Here is a 19,702-nt window from a genome sequence, read left to right on the forward strand (position 1 = left end):
AAGGAATGATCTCACAAATCCACTTGACAAAATGTAATTAATCTATAGTATCACACCATCTCAATATTTGAGATGCTTTTGGTTAGTGTAACATCTTTATCTAAAAATTACCAAAAGATCAATTAGCTAAGACTAATCTCCTAATATGCCTATGTTGTCACTGGTCTCACATCACCCTTCTTTGCTCCACTAGTAGTGCAATATTAGCAGTTTCCCAAATGTGCCACACTCTTTCTTTCCTCTAGGCAATCACAAAGACAGCTACTTTTTTCCTGAGGCACTTATCCCTGTTCTCTTGTTCTCTCCAAGTTGCAAATCAGCAGGTGTTTCTTCCAGCTTAGGGATTCCTATTATATGCTCCCAAGGCAGGGTGCTATTGCTACCAGAGCACTCAGTGCAGATGACTGGGTTTTGCTTAGTTATGTTTTCCCTTTAAAATGGCTGCCACAGAGTCCGTCTTACACTTTATCCTAGTCCTTAATTCAATGATTGGCCTCTAGGAGACATCACAGAAATATCTGTCAGCGCAAACAATAGAAAAATACCAATTTTACCCATTTAACATGTAACATTGCCTCAAACTTTTCTTAGCTTCCAAAAATGTCTATTTTATTTGTTTTAAAAACACACTTTCTTTTAAAAATTATGTGACATATGGTAATTATGGAAAAATTTAAAGATGCAAAAAAGTATATTAGAAGAAAAAATAGGGGGCTGGGGCTGTAGCTCAGTGGCCAAGTGCTTGCCTCACATGTGTAAATCACTGGGTTTGATCCTCAGCACCACATAAAAAAATAAACACTGTGTGTTCACCTACAACTAAATTAAATATTTTTTTTAAAAAAAGAAGAAAAATAGTCATTATTTCATTACAAAAAACAACACTTATTGTTTATTATCTTTTGCATAAAGTATTAAACCAGATTAAGGGGAAAAAGAAATGCTATTATCAAAAAAGTAAAACAAAGAATTCTAGTAGAATAATATTGAAGACAAATTCAAGATGACAAATTAAACCTAAAAGATTTACCTCCCAGCATGTAGATTAATCAAGCAATGAGCCAGACAGCTAATGAATTCCTGGTCATGGTTCCCAGGCCCCAGGATCAAATTCCTGTTCAAAGTAAGGACCCTGAGCGAATCAAGGAGAGCAACTTGCTGAGGGACAGTTTTGTGTGCCCGCGAGAACTGGTACAAGATGGTTCTATTGAGGCAGTGATAAACTGCATCCAGAGACAATCCCTGTGATCTTCTCTTTGACTAAAGACACAAAAGATACATTTTAGTAAAAAGAACAAAAATGAAAAAGCTGCTTATCATTCCGACATAAAGTTCGGTTATCTATCATGTAACAGATGCATGCTAAGTACGAGGAGTGCCAAGTTAAAACCTCTTGCTACTATGGAGTTCAGAACCCATACAGCACAATTTAATAAATTTAATAACAGCTACATAAAAAGAGAGCTTCCAGTAAGGAGAGTCACAAACAAATTTTGTTAGAAAGAATGATCTCTAGTCAAAATCACTTGAAAAAGCACCTAAATTTTTATCTTGGTTTCATCCCTTAGTTGAGTGTGAGACTCACTTTTTGGCTTAATTGCAAATGTATCTCTTAGAAGATTCTTAAGTGACAGGTGAGCTCCTATACATCTGTACATATTAATAAAACATGGAAATAGGAGTATAATTCTAGTGTGATTCTATGTTATATTGTGAATAAGATTAATTACTTGTACCAAACCAGACCAATATTCCTTAGTCAGCATGCACAAGGAAGAAAAAGTGATGTCTTCAAAGGAACATGGATTACAAAGGAATTTGTAAAGATTAGATTAATAAGAGAATGTTTCTTTAATATCAGCTTTCCATGCTGTATAGGCCTTTGCACACTGATTTTTTTTTTTAACTGTAAAAAACTATCAGACTGTATTAATGTAAGGTATTTAAATGCATCTGGGTAGCAAAGACAGATACCAGTGGGGAGGTCAGCAAGAGACTGACCCAGCTTGAGACAGCCAGGCAACTTTACAAGGGACACAGTGGCACTAGGCTGTTGGTGGAGGGGGCAGTTAAAAGTATATTTTATATTCACTTTTAATAAGCTTAGCTTTATACTGAATGTTAACATTCATTACCTTATTAGTTATACTTATTTACAACAATTTTTACACCATAGGCAAAGTTTTTTCAAAAGGAAAACATACTCTACAACTAATAGTGACAATTGATTACCTGTGCAATTAGTTGAATTATAAAATCTATAAGAAGTTTAGATTCTTTGTTGAACATGCCTTGCCAAAGCTTGTCCACCACACGTTGTGTGAAATAAAACACATTATTCACCAATACCTGGTAGCTTCCTCCACTGGTAATAGGCAGAGATGCATCTTCCCCTAAATTCCAGTAGAAAAAAAATGTCTAAGAAAATTGATACACAAGATCAAATCCTCAAAGAAATCATGCTAAGGAAAATGAGTATATCTACAAGGCTTAAGAAACATGACCACAGCAAGCTCTTAGGTACTATTTGAAGAAAATGATGTTCATAGTTACAAATCTGAGTAAATACTGGAAGAAACATCAGGATAAAAGTGCTACAAATTGAGACTCCCTGTGAAGTCCCTTACACCTAAAGACAGTGTTTAATAAGCAAATAGTTCTTCAACTGAGGTTGTCAGTGACAGAGCATCTTAATTTAAGAGAAAAATTAAGTCAGTTTATTAGTTACAAATGTTAAGTAATAAAGGGTTAAAAAAACCCATTATCAAACAAAACTTTCCATTTGGGGGGGTATAACTTTAATAGCAATTAACTAATATAGGCAAAAGAGAGCTTCAGAAAGATTGTGAAAATCAAGTATCTCCAGTGGTGGTGGGGCTAAGGGGGACCGGTAGCCCCCTCCATGATTGCAATTAACTCTGCCTCTTTTTAAGGTTATTCCAAAGTCCTCAGTGTGTTGCTATATATGTACTGCTTTGAGATAATCCTCCTAGTCCTTCCTAAGCAGAACACTCCCTCCAAGCCCCTCTGTAGAAACTCTGGAGGTTCTAACTGAATGTATTATTAACACCTCACTCTAAACTGCTCCCCTAAGCAGAACTCATTTTATGCCTTTATTGGTATGACTGATCTCAACTGATACTAACAGGTACAAAAGTAAAGCTTGACACTTAGCTTTAAATGCACAGCTACATGTCAAGATAATACCAAAGACTTCCTTATAAATGGCTCTGGAAAAAATGTTAATTTAATAGCACAGAGATTCTAAGATTTATATTATCACCAGCAACTCAAAGGAGCATGTAAACTAAATCATTACTTTTTGTATTCCTATGAATTCTTTTTTATTTATAAATGGTGACTCCATTGTAAAATACTGTTTTATAATTACCTATTTTTATTGTAAATAGATATAGACATATTGAAAAAATATACTCCAATATGTTTTGTACTTTATGTCCTAGAACACATCCTGAAGAATATATGTACGTACCAACAACTCACTCATTAAGTACATATTTTAGGTAAAGATATGTAAAAAAAAAATTGTATATATATGTGGTCTATATAACAACCATATTTATAGAACTTTATTTAGAACTGTGTCTACCAGGAAACTTTTACATGTCTATCAACAGAGATATAAATAAATTTATATGTTCATATGGTAGAATATTATAATAGTAATGAAAATAGACTCTTGCTACATGCAGCAACATGGATAACTCACAAATATAATACTGAGTATAAGAAAGCTAGACTAAAAAGGAAGGAGAAAAGAGTCAAATTTAAAAAAGAGAGACTGAGGACTTATATAGAGAAAGGAAGGAGAAAAACTACGGGCACTTTTATAAAATAAAAATAAAATACAAAATTACCCAATAACACATCAGCTGCAAGCAAATGGTCCATTACACTATCCAAAATGTAAGTCTGAAATTCTTTTTGCTGAGTTCTTGTAGATCTTTCAGGTGAAGCCTAAATCAATAAAAATTATTACAGTTAGAAACAGAACTAACTACACAAAGATAGGGTTCAATTGTTTATGTATGTTATAAAATGTAATAAAAAGATGAAAAAAAATTACTGGTAAGTTTAAAAAATATGATATGAATACATATACTGATAGCTTCCTAAGTGTCAAGAAGGAGAAAAAATATGGCTTACAAAGCTTTTTATTATTTCTAAAGGAAAAGCACAGTAGATTGACAGCAAGGATATATGTTTTCCTACAACTGTCTGAGAAGATTGTTCTCTGTGGGTTTTCTGAAGATAGTGAACAACTCTATAGGTGGCATATTTAATAACAGTTTTACCAAGTACAAGATAATGGTTTAAATTATCTTGAGTAAAAGCACAAAGTTAAACCATGTTCTTGGGCAGCCTTTCCACTGCTTATAAAGAACAATAATCTGGTTGCCTAACTTTCAAGCATCTAACCTGGTAAGGACAAGAAATAAAGGTAAAAAGATCCTTTCCTCATACCTCAAGTCCCAGCAGTCCTAGCAACGCTTTTGACAGAAGTTAGATATCAAACCATTCAACAACCTGTCATCTGTCCCTTTCTTGGAGATCTGTGTGATTAGATTCACAAATAATGCTAATGTTTTCTAAGTGCAATGAAAAAAACTACTTCTTGCACAGAAAACTTCCGGACTATCTTTACGACCATGTCTTCTAAATAAGCTTTAGAACACTGTTATGTTTTTCTTTCTAATCTGATTTCAAGGTAGTCCTTTCAAAGGTTTTAAAAGAACAGTTAAAATCTGAGTTCTAAATTGAGATTACAGCTATTAACCTAAGGATTTAAAAAACTAATAGCTAAACCAAAGTTGTCCTTTCTCTCTCTTCCATTTGCATGACTTTTTTTTGCGAGGGGCGGGGATATGGGGAGGGTGGGGAGACAAGGTCTCACTGTGTTACCCTGGTTGACCTTGAACTTGTGATCCTCCCACCCCAACCTCCCAAGCAGTTGAGATTACAGCTGTGTGACACCCCACCCCTGCTGATATTTTTGTTTTAAAATGATAAAATATGTGTGTAGTGACAGATAAAAAAAAATGCTAGTGCTGAATTTGGGTTGTCATTAAACTAATATGAAAAAAAGTAAGGGCCTTCTCTTGTTTTCAATCTTAATTCTCCCGTGTAGCCAACAGATTACACTCCTGTGTAGTCAGTAGGAGATATGTGACTAAGGCATGCCTCATGATACTTATATTGAGAGTCCTACCCCTGTCAAATGAAGAGACAGCGAGAACTTTTTATTGATAAGCAAAACACGGATAGTTTTATGAGGATTTCCTTGGAATTAGATCAGAAACTACTTTCGACTTTAGTGACAGAAATTTACTAAGGAGTAAAGGCTCCTTATGATCAACTCCAGGTGGTTTGGGATAAGTGATAATGAGTAGGGTTTATCAAATCTTTTTATTCATTCATTCATTTATTTTTAGTTGTGGTTGGACACAATATCTTTATTTATTTACTTTATGTGGTGTTGGGGATCGAACCCAGGGCCTCGCCTGTGCTAGGTGAGCGCTCTACCACTAAGCCACAACCCCAGCCCTTTATCAAATCTTAATCAGACAAAGTGTTGGAACCTGCAAAGCGAGGGACTATGAAATACACAAGTACTTGATCAATTAACACTACTTATTTTTATTTAAAAATACTGTTTCCTATTCCAATAGGATTTAAGGATGGCCCAGTCATCAACAGATATTGAATCCTCCAATTCTTCTCACAGAAGCTGTATAGTTCAAATGTTCTTACTGAGACTTATGGCAGCCTAATTTTTAAATTTATAAAGATTTTATAAATGCATTGTCTCTTGTAAATAATTTATTAGACTACTGTTATATACTAGAAACAGTGCTAAGTTATATAAATTACCTTACCTAATCAGCAAAATATCCCTTGAAGTAGACACCAACATCCCCATTTAGAGGACAAGGTAACTGAGGATTATTAGTAAGTGTAAGTCACTTGGTCACAACTAGGATTCAAACCTCACTTCCTCTGAAGCCAAACCTGCATATTTTCCCCACTCTACTAAAATCTACATAACAAAGAAGATAAGGGCACTAGAGCAATGCTGCAGAATGCAGGCTACAATCTCCTCATCATCCTTTTAGGTAAAACTGGCTGGCCCACTAGACAACCAGAAAGAAGACAGGTAAGCACTGTGGCCTTGCTCTGGCCTCTGTACATCAGATCTGTCTTTTTGGTGACAAGAGCAAAGCCAGACAGCAAAAAAACACTGTCAACTTTCTGAGGCCTCAGAACCATTAGGCAGAATCCTGTGCTACCCGTAGGCCAGATAGCCTATGGGCACATGCTGCCCAGGAGAGAGAGAGGTCTATACTCAGGAAGGCCTGGTATTTTGTCCTGTTTCTGGAATGGGCTGGAAGCCTTTAGAGAAGAGGATTTCCAGCTTTTGACTGACCCCACTTCTGTCACCAATCTGATGTGTGACAATAGGGAGATCTTGTAGACGATGGCTGAGTGGCACAGTGAGCACCTCAGATCACAGAGCATTTCATGTACTATCAGAGAAGCACACACTCCACTCAGCACCCTAGGTTTTCCTCCTCTGGGCACATACAGATACTCTGTGGTCTGTTCTCATGCACTTTCTTTCCACCACCAGAGTAGTATTCATTTGCTGCAAATCCATTTGTCCTTCCCTTAAAAAAGGCCACTTAATAAATTTTTAATACATACTAAGGGCCAGCCAGTATTATGGATACTGCATGCATTATCTATTTCATTCTCAGAATCATTCTGAGAAGTTCCTTTCATTACATCCTTTTCCACAAGGAGGAAACTGTAACAAGTGTGGGAACTGAACCTAGGAAAGGTCACACCCCTATAACCAACACACGATGATTCTTTAAAATACTTTTTGCTGGATGATATACATGTATTTGACTCTTAGAACATATCTGCAGAGGATATAGTAAATATCATTCTTCATAGATTAAACTTAAGCAGTTTAAAATGCCATCTGTTAAACAACAGGGCCACATTCAAACCCAATATTTCTTACTCCAAATGCCATAATCCTTCTCTTATATCACATTGCATCCTTTATATGGACCACACACCATTCGCGACATCCTCTTTGTGGATATACCTAAGTAAGCAGGTCCCCTTTTGGGGGGCATGTGGTCTTACTATGTTGTCCAGGCTGGTCTTGAAACTCCTAGTATCAAGGGATCTTTCTACCTTTGTCTTTCAAGTGTTGGGATCATATACCTGTGTCACCAAGCCTGGCAATAGATGTTTCTATGATGAAATTCTAACACTCATAAGACTGAAGATGGCCTGATTTACCTTATTAGGTTAAAAATCAGTGAGTTCAAGTTCCTTTTTTCATGTAGGTGAAAAGGTTAATATATAATTCTTTTCCTAAATTTCTTCAGGGATAAAGACTTCATAATAATACTAAAAATTGCATATTTATAATTTTTTCCTAGTACTGGGGATTGAACCCAGGGTCAGTCTACCACTGAGCTACATCTTCAGCCATTTTATATTTTGAGACAGAGTCTTGCTAAGTTGCCTAGGCTGACTTTGAATTTGTGATCCTCCTGCTTTAGCTGTCTCAGTAGCTACGATTATATGTATGTGCCATTGTAACTAGGTATACTTTATTTTTTTATGTTATAGGAAGAAATGACACTAATAATATTTTGATAAGCATACCACACACACACACACACACACACACACACACACACACATACACACACACTCTCTAACTGGGCATATTAGATTTAAAGTTGTTTAAAATAGCAAGGTAAGTTTTAATCATAAACTTTAATCATAAAGTTTTATCCTTCTTATTAGGTGGCATCCCATCTTCCAGTTTGGGACTTCCAGGGAGTAATTAATAGTTAAATGATTTCAAGGCATTGGGCTAACTGTTGTGAGAGGTGAAAGAACATATGAAGGTCAATATCTTAATTTTCAAGAGTTTGTCATCTTTCTGGGAGCTTTAATCCTGATAATACCTGCTTCTTCCAGAACTATAATGTGAATGCTCCCAGCTTCCCAGTACAACTAGGCACAGTCCATTGTGGACAAATTAGTGCCCACAAAAATGAGCACCTTACCTTAAGATTCATACAAGTATATCAAATTCTTTCTATTAAAATATGAAGAGAGGTAATTATATAATTTATCCAGTATTAATCAATGGGACATTGGGGTTCCTATAAGATTGAAAATGCTATCACTGGACAGAGCCTCTCACCTCATATCTTTCATAAATGTGTACTTATTTTTATGCTTAGCTAAGGTATCTTACCAATATTTCTGAACTTTATCCTGATATTTTTCTGATCACCACTTCAATTTTTATGGCGCATTCAAATTCTCACCTTTTACACTAAGATACTGACCATCTCTTTTCCTGGAGTTTTTTAAAGTTTTCAAAGGGGATAACTCTACCAGGCATGATTTTTAATTCTACCATACAAACAAATGATGAAACCAATTACTTCCCAGCCAATATTAAACACTGTGGTTCCGGTTAAAAAGCTTAGCATGACTAGTTCTTTAATTGACCAAATTGAGATGTTTTCACATGGATAAAACACCTTCTGTGGTTAACTATATCGGCCACTAGGGGGAGCAGAGGAAGCTATGGTTCTATTGTTATAGTCCAGATAGAACACAGGGATTCAATCTTTCACCCACCTTCATACTTCCCTCCGTGGACTATTTGATCCTATTTATACCAACTGGTCCAAAGAACATACATATATAGGAAAGGTATTCTTTATTAGATTTGTTAGATTTCCTCTCTGTGATCTTTTATTTTCTCTGGGATTTTTCTAAGTGAACAGTTTTTAATGGTTTTCAGAGAGAGCTAATTTCTAGGGCCAGCGAGGATATTTAAGGCTTACAGCCACTCTATTTTTTGATGTATCACTGACTACTACCACTTATCCGGAGAAATGGCAAGCAACCTAGAAGTCTCTGCCTCAGAGGAAATTCACCAAGTGCATACTGAGCAACTATCTACTATGCATAATACACAATGTCTTAAAGCTGCACTAGATAGCAACAGCAATAATATCGGGCAGAGAATTTGCAGGTGAGAAGACAGTGCCACTAGGTATTATCCATGTCTAGGGAAGGAGTTGGTATGCAAAGGCCTGTGGCCCAAATCAGACTGTGACAATTTTTGCAAATTAAGTTAATGGGAACACAGTTATGCCCATTCCTTTTTGTGTCATCTATGGATGCTTTCACACTACAATGGTAGAGTCAAATAGCTGAGACACAGACTATGTGGCCCAAGAAGCCTAAGATATTTACTGTTTAGTTCTTTACAGGAAAAATTTGCCAATTGTTAGAGAAGAGGTGATAAAAAATTGTACTGTGGTCATGGTTGAGGGAATGGAAAGAAGAGGAGTAAACTGATAGGATATAAAGCACATAAGGGATTAAAATTGTTCTACAGCCCAATATGTTCTGCCCATATTTAACTCAGAAAAATTAGAAGTCTGAAGACATTTAATACAGAACTATCTTGATTATTAAAGTTCTAATTATAAAAGCAATGTAAGTGAGAAGTAAATGCGTTTCTTTGCTATTACCTCCAACAAAAGATCAATTAATGGAGTCTGCTTGCTGGCAGGGGTAAGACAGAGGTTGTCTATTATTAAGACCCGCATGAAGTCAAAAACAAACTTTTTAGCTGGGTGATTGGTCAGATACGTCTTGGTGCCCACATTGCAGTATTCTGATTGGCTCCTGTTCATCCCTGTATCTGCGGCAAAGGCTTTAAATTCTTCAGCTGGAGATCCAACTTCATCATCAAGATCAGTCACCTAGTAAAATCAAGTGGAAGCACATTAAGTTTTATGAGACACATTTACCTGAATGTTCCCTAAAAATAAAATTACAGCAATAGCAGTATTTTCCTTCAGCATTTACCTCCTATTAAGCTACTCAGCACATTATTTCACTCTGCCTTACTTGACTCTTACTTCCAAGATAGTAATTTGGCACCATATGTCACAGTTATTCAACATATGGTCTTCCTGACTGACCGCTCAAAATTTATCTGTTTTATGTAGAATCACATTATATATTGTGTATAACTGCCCTGAAAATAAATGAAACAATATCATGAGAATGATTATATTTGTGTATTTAAAGTCTACCTACTGAAAAATTAAATGTTACAAAGTTTCAGATAAAAATCTGGCAAAATAACACCTAAGGGCTATTCCATTTTCATATGAAATAAGTCCAAATAATAATAAAACTACTGCCAATTTTGAGCCAAGTGAGAGAGAAAGATAAACCGGTAGACAGATTACATGATGCTAATAAGAAAATGATATTTAAATATCACGGAGGGTCACAGTTTTATCAGAAATGAGGATTCTAAAATTTTAAAGATACCAGAGTGTTAAAGTAATGTGTTATATTTCTTTCTTTTAAAAAATCCCACAATTTTAGAATGAATATTTTACATTTATACATGGAGAAAAATGAGTATGAGCAAGGTAGTTTATTCTAGTATAGGATAGAAATGAGAGGAAACATCATGAAATTCTGAGGTATGAGGAGGAGACAGCCAGATTTTGGGTCTGTTTTGAAGGACAAAGAAGTATCAATATCATAAATAATTTAATAATTTTCTATTAAATTAGTACAATATAAGAAAAAGCAAAAGTTAAGCAAAATAAGAAATCTTGTGAGCGAAAGAACCAATATATATTTTATATTTCAGAAAAACAATTAACTTTATAATTCATTATCCAGCAAATTCCTACTTTCCGAAATAAGAGAGAAATAAATTTAGTCTGACTAGAGTTTTGTTATCTGGAAAGTACATTTTAGAACTACACAGGTATCATAATGTGATATAAGAAATGAATCAACATCCTCCGGCAGAGAGAAATTACTAACAAAGGACTTAAGAGAATATCCTCAATGAAAATAGGAAGCAGTGCTCACTGCTGTTTTAGGGGAAGGTAAAAGGAAAGTGTGGAAAGCTAGACACACAGACAATGATGAAAAAGGTGGTATATAAAGTAATGAAACTGCAACTTGGTCAGAAGCTTAAAAGATTAGCAAAAAAAAAAAAAAAAATCTGCTAACCATTGAAATAGACTAATTCCAGTTTTGACATTTTCCTCCCCCTTTCCTACCATCTCTGAGTAAGGGCGAATATTGAAGGGGAAGACAGTTGCTGCTAAGGCACACAGGAAATCAGGGCTCATCCACATGGAGGCAAGGTCTGGAACATTGTGATATAAATATCTAAAGAACTGCATCAGGGTCACTGGATATTCCCGGAGCCAAGACCCCTCTTCTTCTGATTGCCAAGGCTGTCACAGAGACAAGGGAAGAAATAATATCAGAGAAGTCAATGAAAATTATTTCAAAAATCTGTTAATCACTACTCTTCTAAAAATGGATATACTAATGATCCAGAATGCTATAAACCATACATCTGAGGAAAAACTTGTATGCACACATATGCAAACAAATTTAGAAGTTATTGAGGATAAAAATAATAGCCCTAGAAACATGCAGGATGCTTGTCTACTTCCTGGAGTACTCAACTCATCTAACTGAAGTCTGTAGTTTTGATTACTTATCATTATCAACATAACTACTTACTGCTGGTACACCAACAATGGCTATATTACCATTATTATTGTCCCATTATGCATCATGCCAAAGAGTCAGGAGGAAGACAAAAGATGCAGAAGTCATCTTTCTGAGCATTATCATGTACATTATAACAAGAAAAATACTTAAGCATTATATAACACAACAAAAAAAATGATGACAAAGAATAAGCAATATATATTTATCTTCTAATACCTGTCCAGAGAGTGATTTTTTTAAACTTAGAATTTTATATTTATTTAGAAATAAGGAAAAAAGCAAGAATTCCTAAATATTCTAAATTAATATATTTAATGGTAATTTTTGTTCTTAGATGGCATAACAATAATCTGATTAAAATTATATTTGTCAAGTATAATGCAAAGAATTAAAGTTAATATTTCCTCTTAAAACAGAATCCTAAATTGGGTAAAAAAATTAAGTCATGAAAGTATTTATGTAAAACAGGAACATATATTTGGTCATTTACTTTTTAAATTTTTCATAACTAGAAATAATCAGAATAGCAAAACAAACAAAAACCTGTACTGCTAATATTTTTAACCTCTAAAGGAGAGTTATTTTAAATGTTCAAATAATGTATTATTGCAAGAACTTATACCAAGATGTATATTCACTGTACACATGGATACACTATGATGTTTTATTATCCTAATAATATAACTTAATACTTATTTAGCACTTACCACATGCCAGGTACTATTTTAAGTTCTCTGTGCATACCTCAATATATACTCATAACCCTAAGAAGTAAATTTTGTTATTATCAACCTTTTAAACTGAGGAAAATGATGCATATACAAGTTAGCACGTTGGGACCCTGGTTTCCAGAGTCTGTGATCTTAATAATTATACAGTCTATTCATAGAGATAACAAAATATAATAAGGTTCTAGAGACCATGTAGTAAATAATACAAGAATTCTTTTATTAAAAAAAAAAAAAAAAAAAAACCCAGATTACAGGCAGGTAGACTAGTATCTCAGTAACTTACGGAATTCAGCATGCTGCGGAGCATTCCCAACAATAAAAAAGCAGCTTCTGTACATACATTGTGGATAGAAGAAACCACAGTTCCACTGGAAGCAGGAACTCCAAAAATAAATGTCCAGATAGAATCCAAATCAAACTGCAGAGGTCAAAATGGTTAAAGATTAGTCACTATTTGCATAATTTCTAACATTCTAAAATTTCTCTGAACTAATTTTTTTTTAAAGTGAGCAATTAGAAAAAGAGACCTAGTACCCCTTCACTGTACATTTCAAACTAATTTTTAGTTATAATATATATCATCCTGAATCTTGCCTTAGATATCTGTTTCAAACACAGATTTCTAACTTATTTCTAAAGAAAGCAAGCAAAAATAAAATATATGCTAATTAGCCCAGAGTTGAAATTATATAATTGATGATTTTAAGCAGGTTCTTTCATAAAAGCAGAATAAACTCACTCCCCCCCGCCACCCACTGTCAGCAATGCTCAAAGTTGAATTTAGACACTTATGGATAAGCTTTGACAAAATAAAAATCAATTTGAGGAGATATATCCAGAGCAGCTTCATGTAATACTTCATGACTCTGGTACCATGTATGTTCCAAAGCTGTATAAAGAACCAAACTGCCAGGTACAAATCCATATCTTGAATTAAGGTAAGGGTACAGCCTAATGATTTCACTTAAAAAGTTTTGTCAATTACTAGAATTGATCTGAATATTATTTAGCATTGGATAGAATCAAAGTTGAGTTTAAAAGCTAAATTCCTAAGTCTTTGTAAGGCCACAAACATAAGTCTCACATACACATCCATAATAGTCTTCAATTATAAGTCAAATAAAGCCTTATTGTTTTCCTAATGCAGATATTATCTATCATTAGAAAATTAAAATATGCCAGGTGTGATGGAGCATGCCTATAATCACAGTGGCTCAGGAGGCTGAGGCAGGAATATCATGAGTTTAAAGCCAGCCTCAGCAAAAGGTGCTAAGCAACCCAGTGAAACCCTGTCTCTAAATAAAATACAAAATATGATGACTCAGTAGTCGAGTAACCCTGAGTTCAATCTCCAGTACCAGTCCCACCCCCCAAAAAATGAGAAATTAAAATATTTTTCTAATCATAACTTGTATCTATCTACTTCTTCCATTTTTAATTTTTCAGAAATGAAACCATATTTTACATAAAATCATATAAATCAAAAGAATTATTTATATCACCTTAATATCATACAAGGTTCTTATGCATATATAATCAGAGTAATCATAAAGAAAGGAGTCAGTGACAAAGGACTTCTTTTTGGGAAAATTACTGGAGAAGTTTGGTGGAATCAATAATTGGTCTTATTGTGATTAACCCATTACCCTATTATTATTTTTTTGAATAAACAGTTACATTTACACCTTACTAGATAATTCCTACCTGGCCACCCTGCTTATATCGGCTGCTGATGACAGGCACACTGACCTGCAGGTTCTCAGGCAGCTCACTAACTGGCTGCTGCAGAAACAATGCCATGAGGAGAAAATAGAGGGCAGGGACATTAGTATGTTTAGGAAGGAAGGACTGAAGAACTGGAAAACCAGGAAAATGACAAGCATCCCGGTTAATCTCCCTGACCGATGATCTCCCACCGGCACTCCTGCCCACATTGAATCCTAGGAGAAGAAGAAATATAATACTAAAATTAACAACCAATAACCATGCTGCATTGACAAAGAAGGGAGTAATTCAGTATGTGTAACTTGTCTATCTTGAACATTCATATAAATATTCAATTGCTGTTTACCAGTTGGATGAGGCTCATGGCTCAGTGGTAGAACACTTGACTAGCATGCCTAAGTCCCTGGGTTCAATGTACAGCAGCACCCCAAAAGAATAACTTTTGCAGCTCATTGCTGATAGGCTTGCCTAACACATGCATAAAAGTCTTAGAATTGATCCCCAGGACTCCCCTGTCAAAAAAAAAAAAAAAAAAAAAAAAAAAACCCAAAAATAAAAAACCAAAAAACTTTCAAAAAGCTCTAATATTCCTGCTTATATTTCCCTAAAGGGGAAGTGAAATTAAAAATATTACTCAAGGGCTGGGGGTGTGGTTCAGCGGTAGAGCGCTCGCCTCGAATGCACAAGGACTTGGGTTCAATCCTCGGCACCACATATAAATAATAAATAAATAATAAAGCTGAAAAATTTTGTTTAAAAAATATTGCTGAAGTTGAAGATGTTACAAAAATGTAATTTAAAAACACACTTGGTACAATAGTTAATATATTTCATTTATCCTGAAAATCATGATAAACCAGTTAATTGTAAATTATCTACAGATTTAGAGACAAATCTAAATGAATAAAAAAAAATGTGACCTTCCTCACAACATAATCTGCATCCTTGGAAGGCTGCCAGACAGTGGGGTGGCAAGTATAAGCCTACTGTGGCTATGGTTCCCACTGGGGCCGAGCTGACCATGCAGATGCAGAGACTTCTACAAAAACCCAGCTTTTTAGGAGATGGTCCATTATTATTATATGGCTTATAGCATCCATGCTTCTATCAATCCTGTTTTCCTTTTTTTTACAACAAATTTCTGGTTACAATCCAAATATGTGGTTCTTCTGCTATACCAAACTTAGCATAGTACTCAGCACAAAGTAGATGTTGGCCAAATTTTCAATAGAAATCTTTTGTGAACAGCAACCAATAGATGAAAAACTGATTTCACTCTGAAGCAATTTATATTTCAAAAGGAGATACACTTTTTTTTTCAATTTCTTTTTTTTTTAAGGAAAAGAAACTGTCAAGAACTAATAACTGTGAGTTGAGAAATCAAATCATTGGGTTGCTTATCAAATCAAGGAGAAACAGAATAAAATTTGAAGATACATACACATCACAGATATCCAAGCACACGTGCACACACACAGAGTATACATATACATACACACACACACACACACACACACACATATAAAGAGCATGAGCTTAGGTAAGAATTAAAAACAAAATACAACAGTTTATAGATTGTGTGTGTGTGTGTGAGAGAGAGAGAGAGACAGAGAGAGAGAGAAATGGAGGGAGAAAGGGTGGGGAGAGATTCAGGAAAAATTAAATGGGATCAAATTTAAATTGAATAGATTCCTTTTTGTGGAATCAGAGCATCATATGCAATGTACAAGCAGGTAACCATGCAAGACAGACACATTTCAAGGTACAAAGTCAGGTGGGTCAAATGCAGGAAAAGCACTTCTTTCTAATATTATTGAAGAGATGCAGGCAGAAAAACTGCTCATAACCACCACATTTGCAGGTTATATTCCTCTTCATAGCCCATTCAAAATAGTGATCTATTTTCACAAGCACAGAAGTATCTATAAGACCACTGAAAATATATTTAAAGCAAACAATTTTCTTGAGAAATCATTTCACAGTGAAATGGAAATGATACCACTTCTTCATCACATAAAATATCCTCAGAATCTTCCACATGTGAAATAACAATAGTCCAGAGCTGAAAGCTCTGTTTTCCCATCATTTACACTGATAATTGAAGTAGTGCAGGAAACATCTACATATTGATACTTTACATTTTTAATAAGCTACATAATAAATTCTGATCCTTAACTTTCCTATCTGACATATGTGAACAGAAATCCTTGATATAATCTCCTTAGATCAGACAAGAGCATAGTTATATATGATTTTATGTAATGTTACATTGATAATTATTTTTAAAGTACTTTAATAATTAACTATCTATACTTTCAACATTATCTTCGAAAATATATTTCCCAAAGTCAGTCATTAATATGAACAGAAACAAGCCGCCAGCAAATATAATATAGGAAAATAGAAAACTCTAGTTTTCTATTATTAAAAAAAGGTTCAGTTGTTTGTTGAGAACAGCTACAAGAACTAGTGAGCAGAGGATAAGAAGCTTTGACTGAAATGCTGACTGAAATTAAATACTTGAGTGGCAATATGATATGACAGTTAAAAGCATATATTTCAGATATAAGTGCATGAATTCAAATTTTGACACTTCCTAGTTGTGTAACAAATACATTCACCCCATACCTTGAGTTTCTAATTTATCAAATGGATATGATGGTGTTTACACATTATACAATTGTTATGCAAATGAAATGTTATTACATGGCAAGTGTTTAGTAACATACACAGAGTAAACACTCAAAATAAACAATGGTTATTTCTACTGATAATTTGCTAATTATATGCATATAGTTCAGATAGGGACTATATTATAAAAAAGAAAGAAAGAAAGAAAGCCATAAATAATTTCCTGAGTTTTCAAAACTTTTAAACGATCTCTGACTTTACTTTGAATTTGAAACTATATAAGCTTTTCATCCTATCCTTAATTAAAATTCATGACTTAACAGTTATTGCACACACTAGAGAGTATGAACTTAGGCAGGATTTAAAAACAAAATACAACAGCTTATTTTAAAGCAGCTGACTATACAAGTCCCATACCTAATACAGTTCCGATCTTATTGGTTAAGACAGAATCTGTCTGTTCAAGCCATCCTCCACCACTGAGTCCTTCTTTAAACTTGATGAGAATAGACTGATTACTCAGCAGGACAACAAGAATCCTCATGGCTGCTGTCACTGTGGTGGAATGCAAATGTTCTTCCATAAACATCATAATCCAGTCAAAACCCAGTGTCTTGACCAGTTCTTCACAAGCTCTATTGAGTAATAGATGAATTCAAAGAAATAAAATTAATTTCAGAAATTAGTATTTCAAATTAAAACAAAAATATATGATTGGCTTTCATTCTCTAGCTACTATAAATTTCAGGGTTAAAAAAAGTCTATATAAAGCCAATGGCAATTTCATGTTTTGCTTGATGTGAAATAACTACTGATAGCAAATGTACCATCAATTCTAAAAATGTTTTACTTACTGAAAGTTAATGCTTGTTTTTTCTTTAGATGTATAAACTAGTTTTAGCAAGATATCTAGAAGTCTGTTCCTCAAAAGTATGAGATTAGCAGATACAAGACCTCCAAACTCTTCCTCAGTTCCTAAAATGAAAATAAATTATGTTAAATATGCTTAGCAAATAAATGAGAATAAAATATCCAAAGTGTTCTTTGAAATCTCCATGAAAAATGAATATATTAGAGAACATACTAGGTAGACTTACTTTCCATTAAAGTGGACAAGAAAAGGGTCAGTTAAATCATTTCTCTTTAGAACCCTCTGAAAATTGTTCATTTACATCTAACACTGAAACTAGTGATAATGCCTTGATTATCACATTAATACTTCCCTCCCCTACTCAGCAGTGGGAAAGGCACTGAGTAAGGACTATTAAAAAACAAAAAACAAAACAAAACAAAAAACAGATTCTCAACCATCCAGGCCATTAATTTCTAGCTTCTTTCTGAAGGATAAGTTAAATTATTAGATTCAAAAATTGAAAACAGGAAGCATAAACCTACTCAATAAATATCATACAGAAAGAATTACATAGCATAGAACAGGAACAAAGGCTCACAATGCACAAGAGATAGTAGAAAAGAAAAGAAGGAAAAAAGGAGTTCAGGAGCCCTTAGTGGGCAGATCTGAAAGCACATGGCTTGGGCAGCAGCATCCACTTCTTCCAGGCTAGCTACTTTGCTGGGGAAGTGCTGCATGTGAGAGCCACAGTCTGCACACTTCCCTGTATATAGACAGCACTGATGTTCAGGGTGAATCTTAATGTAGTTATAAACTTTTATTTATTTAGGGACCCACTACTGAACTTCCTTTAAAAATGCTAATTTAGTGCTTTATTCATAATGGATGCTTCATGCTTACCAAAAGGAACAATACCCTTCTCTTCCAAGGGGCCCAGACTGGTAATTTGCATACTGCCTTATCAAAAGCATATCCTATGACGTCAATTGCTATAAGAATAACTTCCTTTAAAATTTTCTCCAGAAGGTGACATTCTACAGAGAAACTTGATATTCTCTTGTCTATTTTTCTGTCAATTATGTCTCCCCAACTTTTCAAATATAGTTTAAAAAATGAACTCTGGAAAGAACTTTCAGATTAATTTTATCCCTCTCAGTTTATTCTCCACTGCATATCCCTTTTATGCTATTTAATTATTTTGTATTGATTGGCATATCACTGTCCAGCATTATTCAAATAATTTTCTTGGTAGGTATGTCTATTAGAGAAATACTTGTTTAAAATCTCAAGAAAAAGTGTGGTTTTACTTTTTGGAACATGAATGTAGTTAATAGAGTTATCAGTTAATATTTTTTTTAAAAAAAGAATATCATTCATCAACCAGAGTAGCACTGTACTTCTAACTTTCTGTTATTTCAAATGGCAATAAAGTGATGAGAATACCAATCTAAACAACTTGGTGGATCAACAGAATATTTTACTAATTTATACATTTCTACTGCTGTACTCAATATCAAGGAGGATTTTACCACACTCTGTCAGTACTGAATCCATTCATTGCTCAGCAAAAGATATAGAGAATAGACAAATGTGCTATATATTTTCAATGATCTTTAAAGTACTTTCATTTCCCAATTCATAACTTACTCGGTTTACATTAATTCAAAACTTAGAAATATCTTTGCATATGGCAGGGTAAGTTAATAATGCTTAAAATGCTGATTTTTTAAGTTAAAAAGCTTAAAATACTGGTTTTAATCACCTTGTTTCAGATATGGTTATTGCTATGACCTTCTAAGTTTCTTTTACTTCTTTCTATCTTTCTAGGAGACAATTTCCTCCCTTAAAAAATTGGGACAGTAGTACCTCTATCACAGTGTGGTTGTGATATTATATAGAACACTTAAGTGTTCAATGAGTGTAGTCTATTGCTTTGATATTTACTGTTCTCATTCACTGGTAATTTTTGTTTTCCCAAAGAAATATCAATATTGTTTCAAATGAACTAGCAGCAGGTAATTGATCAGGGGTATTAGGTTCTAGTCCTGAATCTGTCACCAAAATATTCTGTGATCTGTAGCAATTCACTAGTTCTTACAAATCTCTTGGACTTTCCATTGAC

At 34.2% G+C, this 19,702-nt stretch overlaps 1 protein-coding gene across 6 annotated transcripts in view; it reads right to left on the reverse strand.

Moving 5' to 3' along the window:
* The window catches only part of Wdfy3 (WD repeat and FYVE domain containing 3), a 260,148-nt gene that overhangs the window by 62,143 nt on the left and 178,303 nt on the right, over positions 1-19,702 (reverse strand). For 5 of the 6 annotated variants that reach the window (XM_076865184.2, XM_076865186.2, XM_076865188.2 and 2 more), the window contains 9 exons: positions 17,582-17,702; positions 17,145-17,362; positions 14,076-14,311; positions 12,655-12,789; positions 11,175-11,354; positions 9,609-9,842; positions 3,879-3,978; positions 2,233-2,393; positions 1,031-1,260 (listed from right to left, as the gene is read on the reverse strand). In XM_076865184.2, the coding sequence (XP_076721299.2) occupies positions 1,031-1,260; positions 2,233-2,393; positions 3,879-3,978; positions 9,609-9,842; positions 11,175-11,354; positions 12,655-12,789; positions 14,076-14,311; positions 17,145-17,362; positions 17,582-17,702 (1,615 nt within the window). The remainder of the gene's footprint in view (positions 1-1,030; positions 1,261-2,232; positions 2,394-3,878; positions 3,979-9,608; positions 9,843-11,174; positions 11,355-12,654; positions 12,790-14,075; positions 14,312-17,144; positions 17,363-17,581; positions 17,703-19,702) is intronic. The other variant, XM_076865185.2, reaches the window with a different exon arrangement.

The sequence above is a fragment of the Callospermophilus lateralis genome, chromosome 8 (genome assembly GCF_048772815.1).
Source record: "Callospermophilus lateralis isolate mCalLat2 chromosome 8, mCalLat2.hap1, whole genome shotgun sequence".
In the NCBI taxonomy this organism is placed as follows: domain Eukaryota; kingdom Metazoa; phylum Chordata; class Mammalia; order Rodentia; family Sciuridae; genus Callospermophilus; species Callospermophilus lateralis.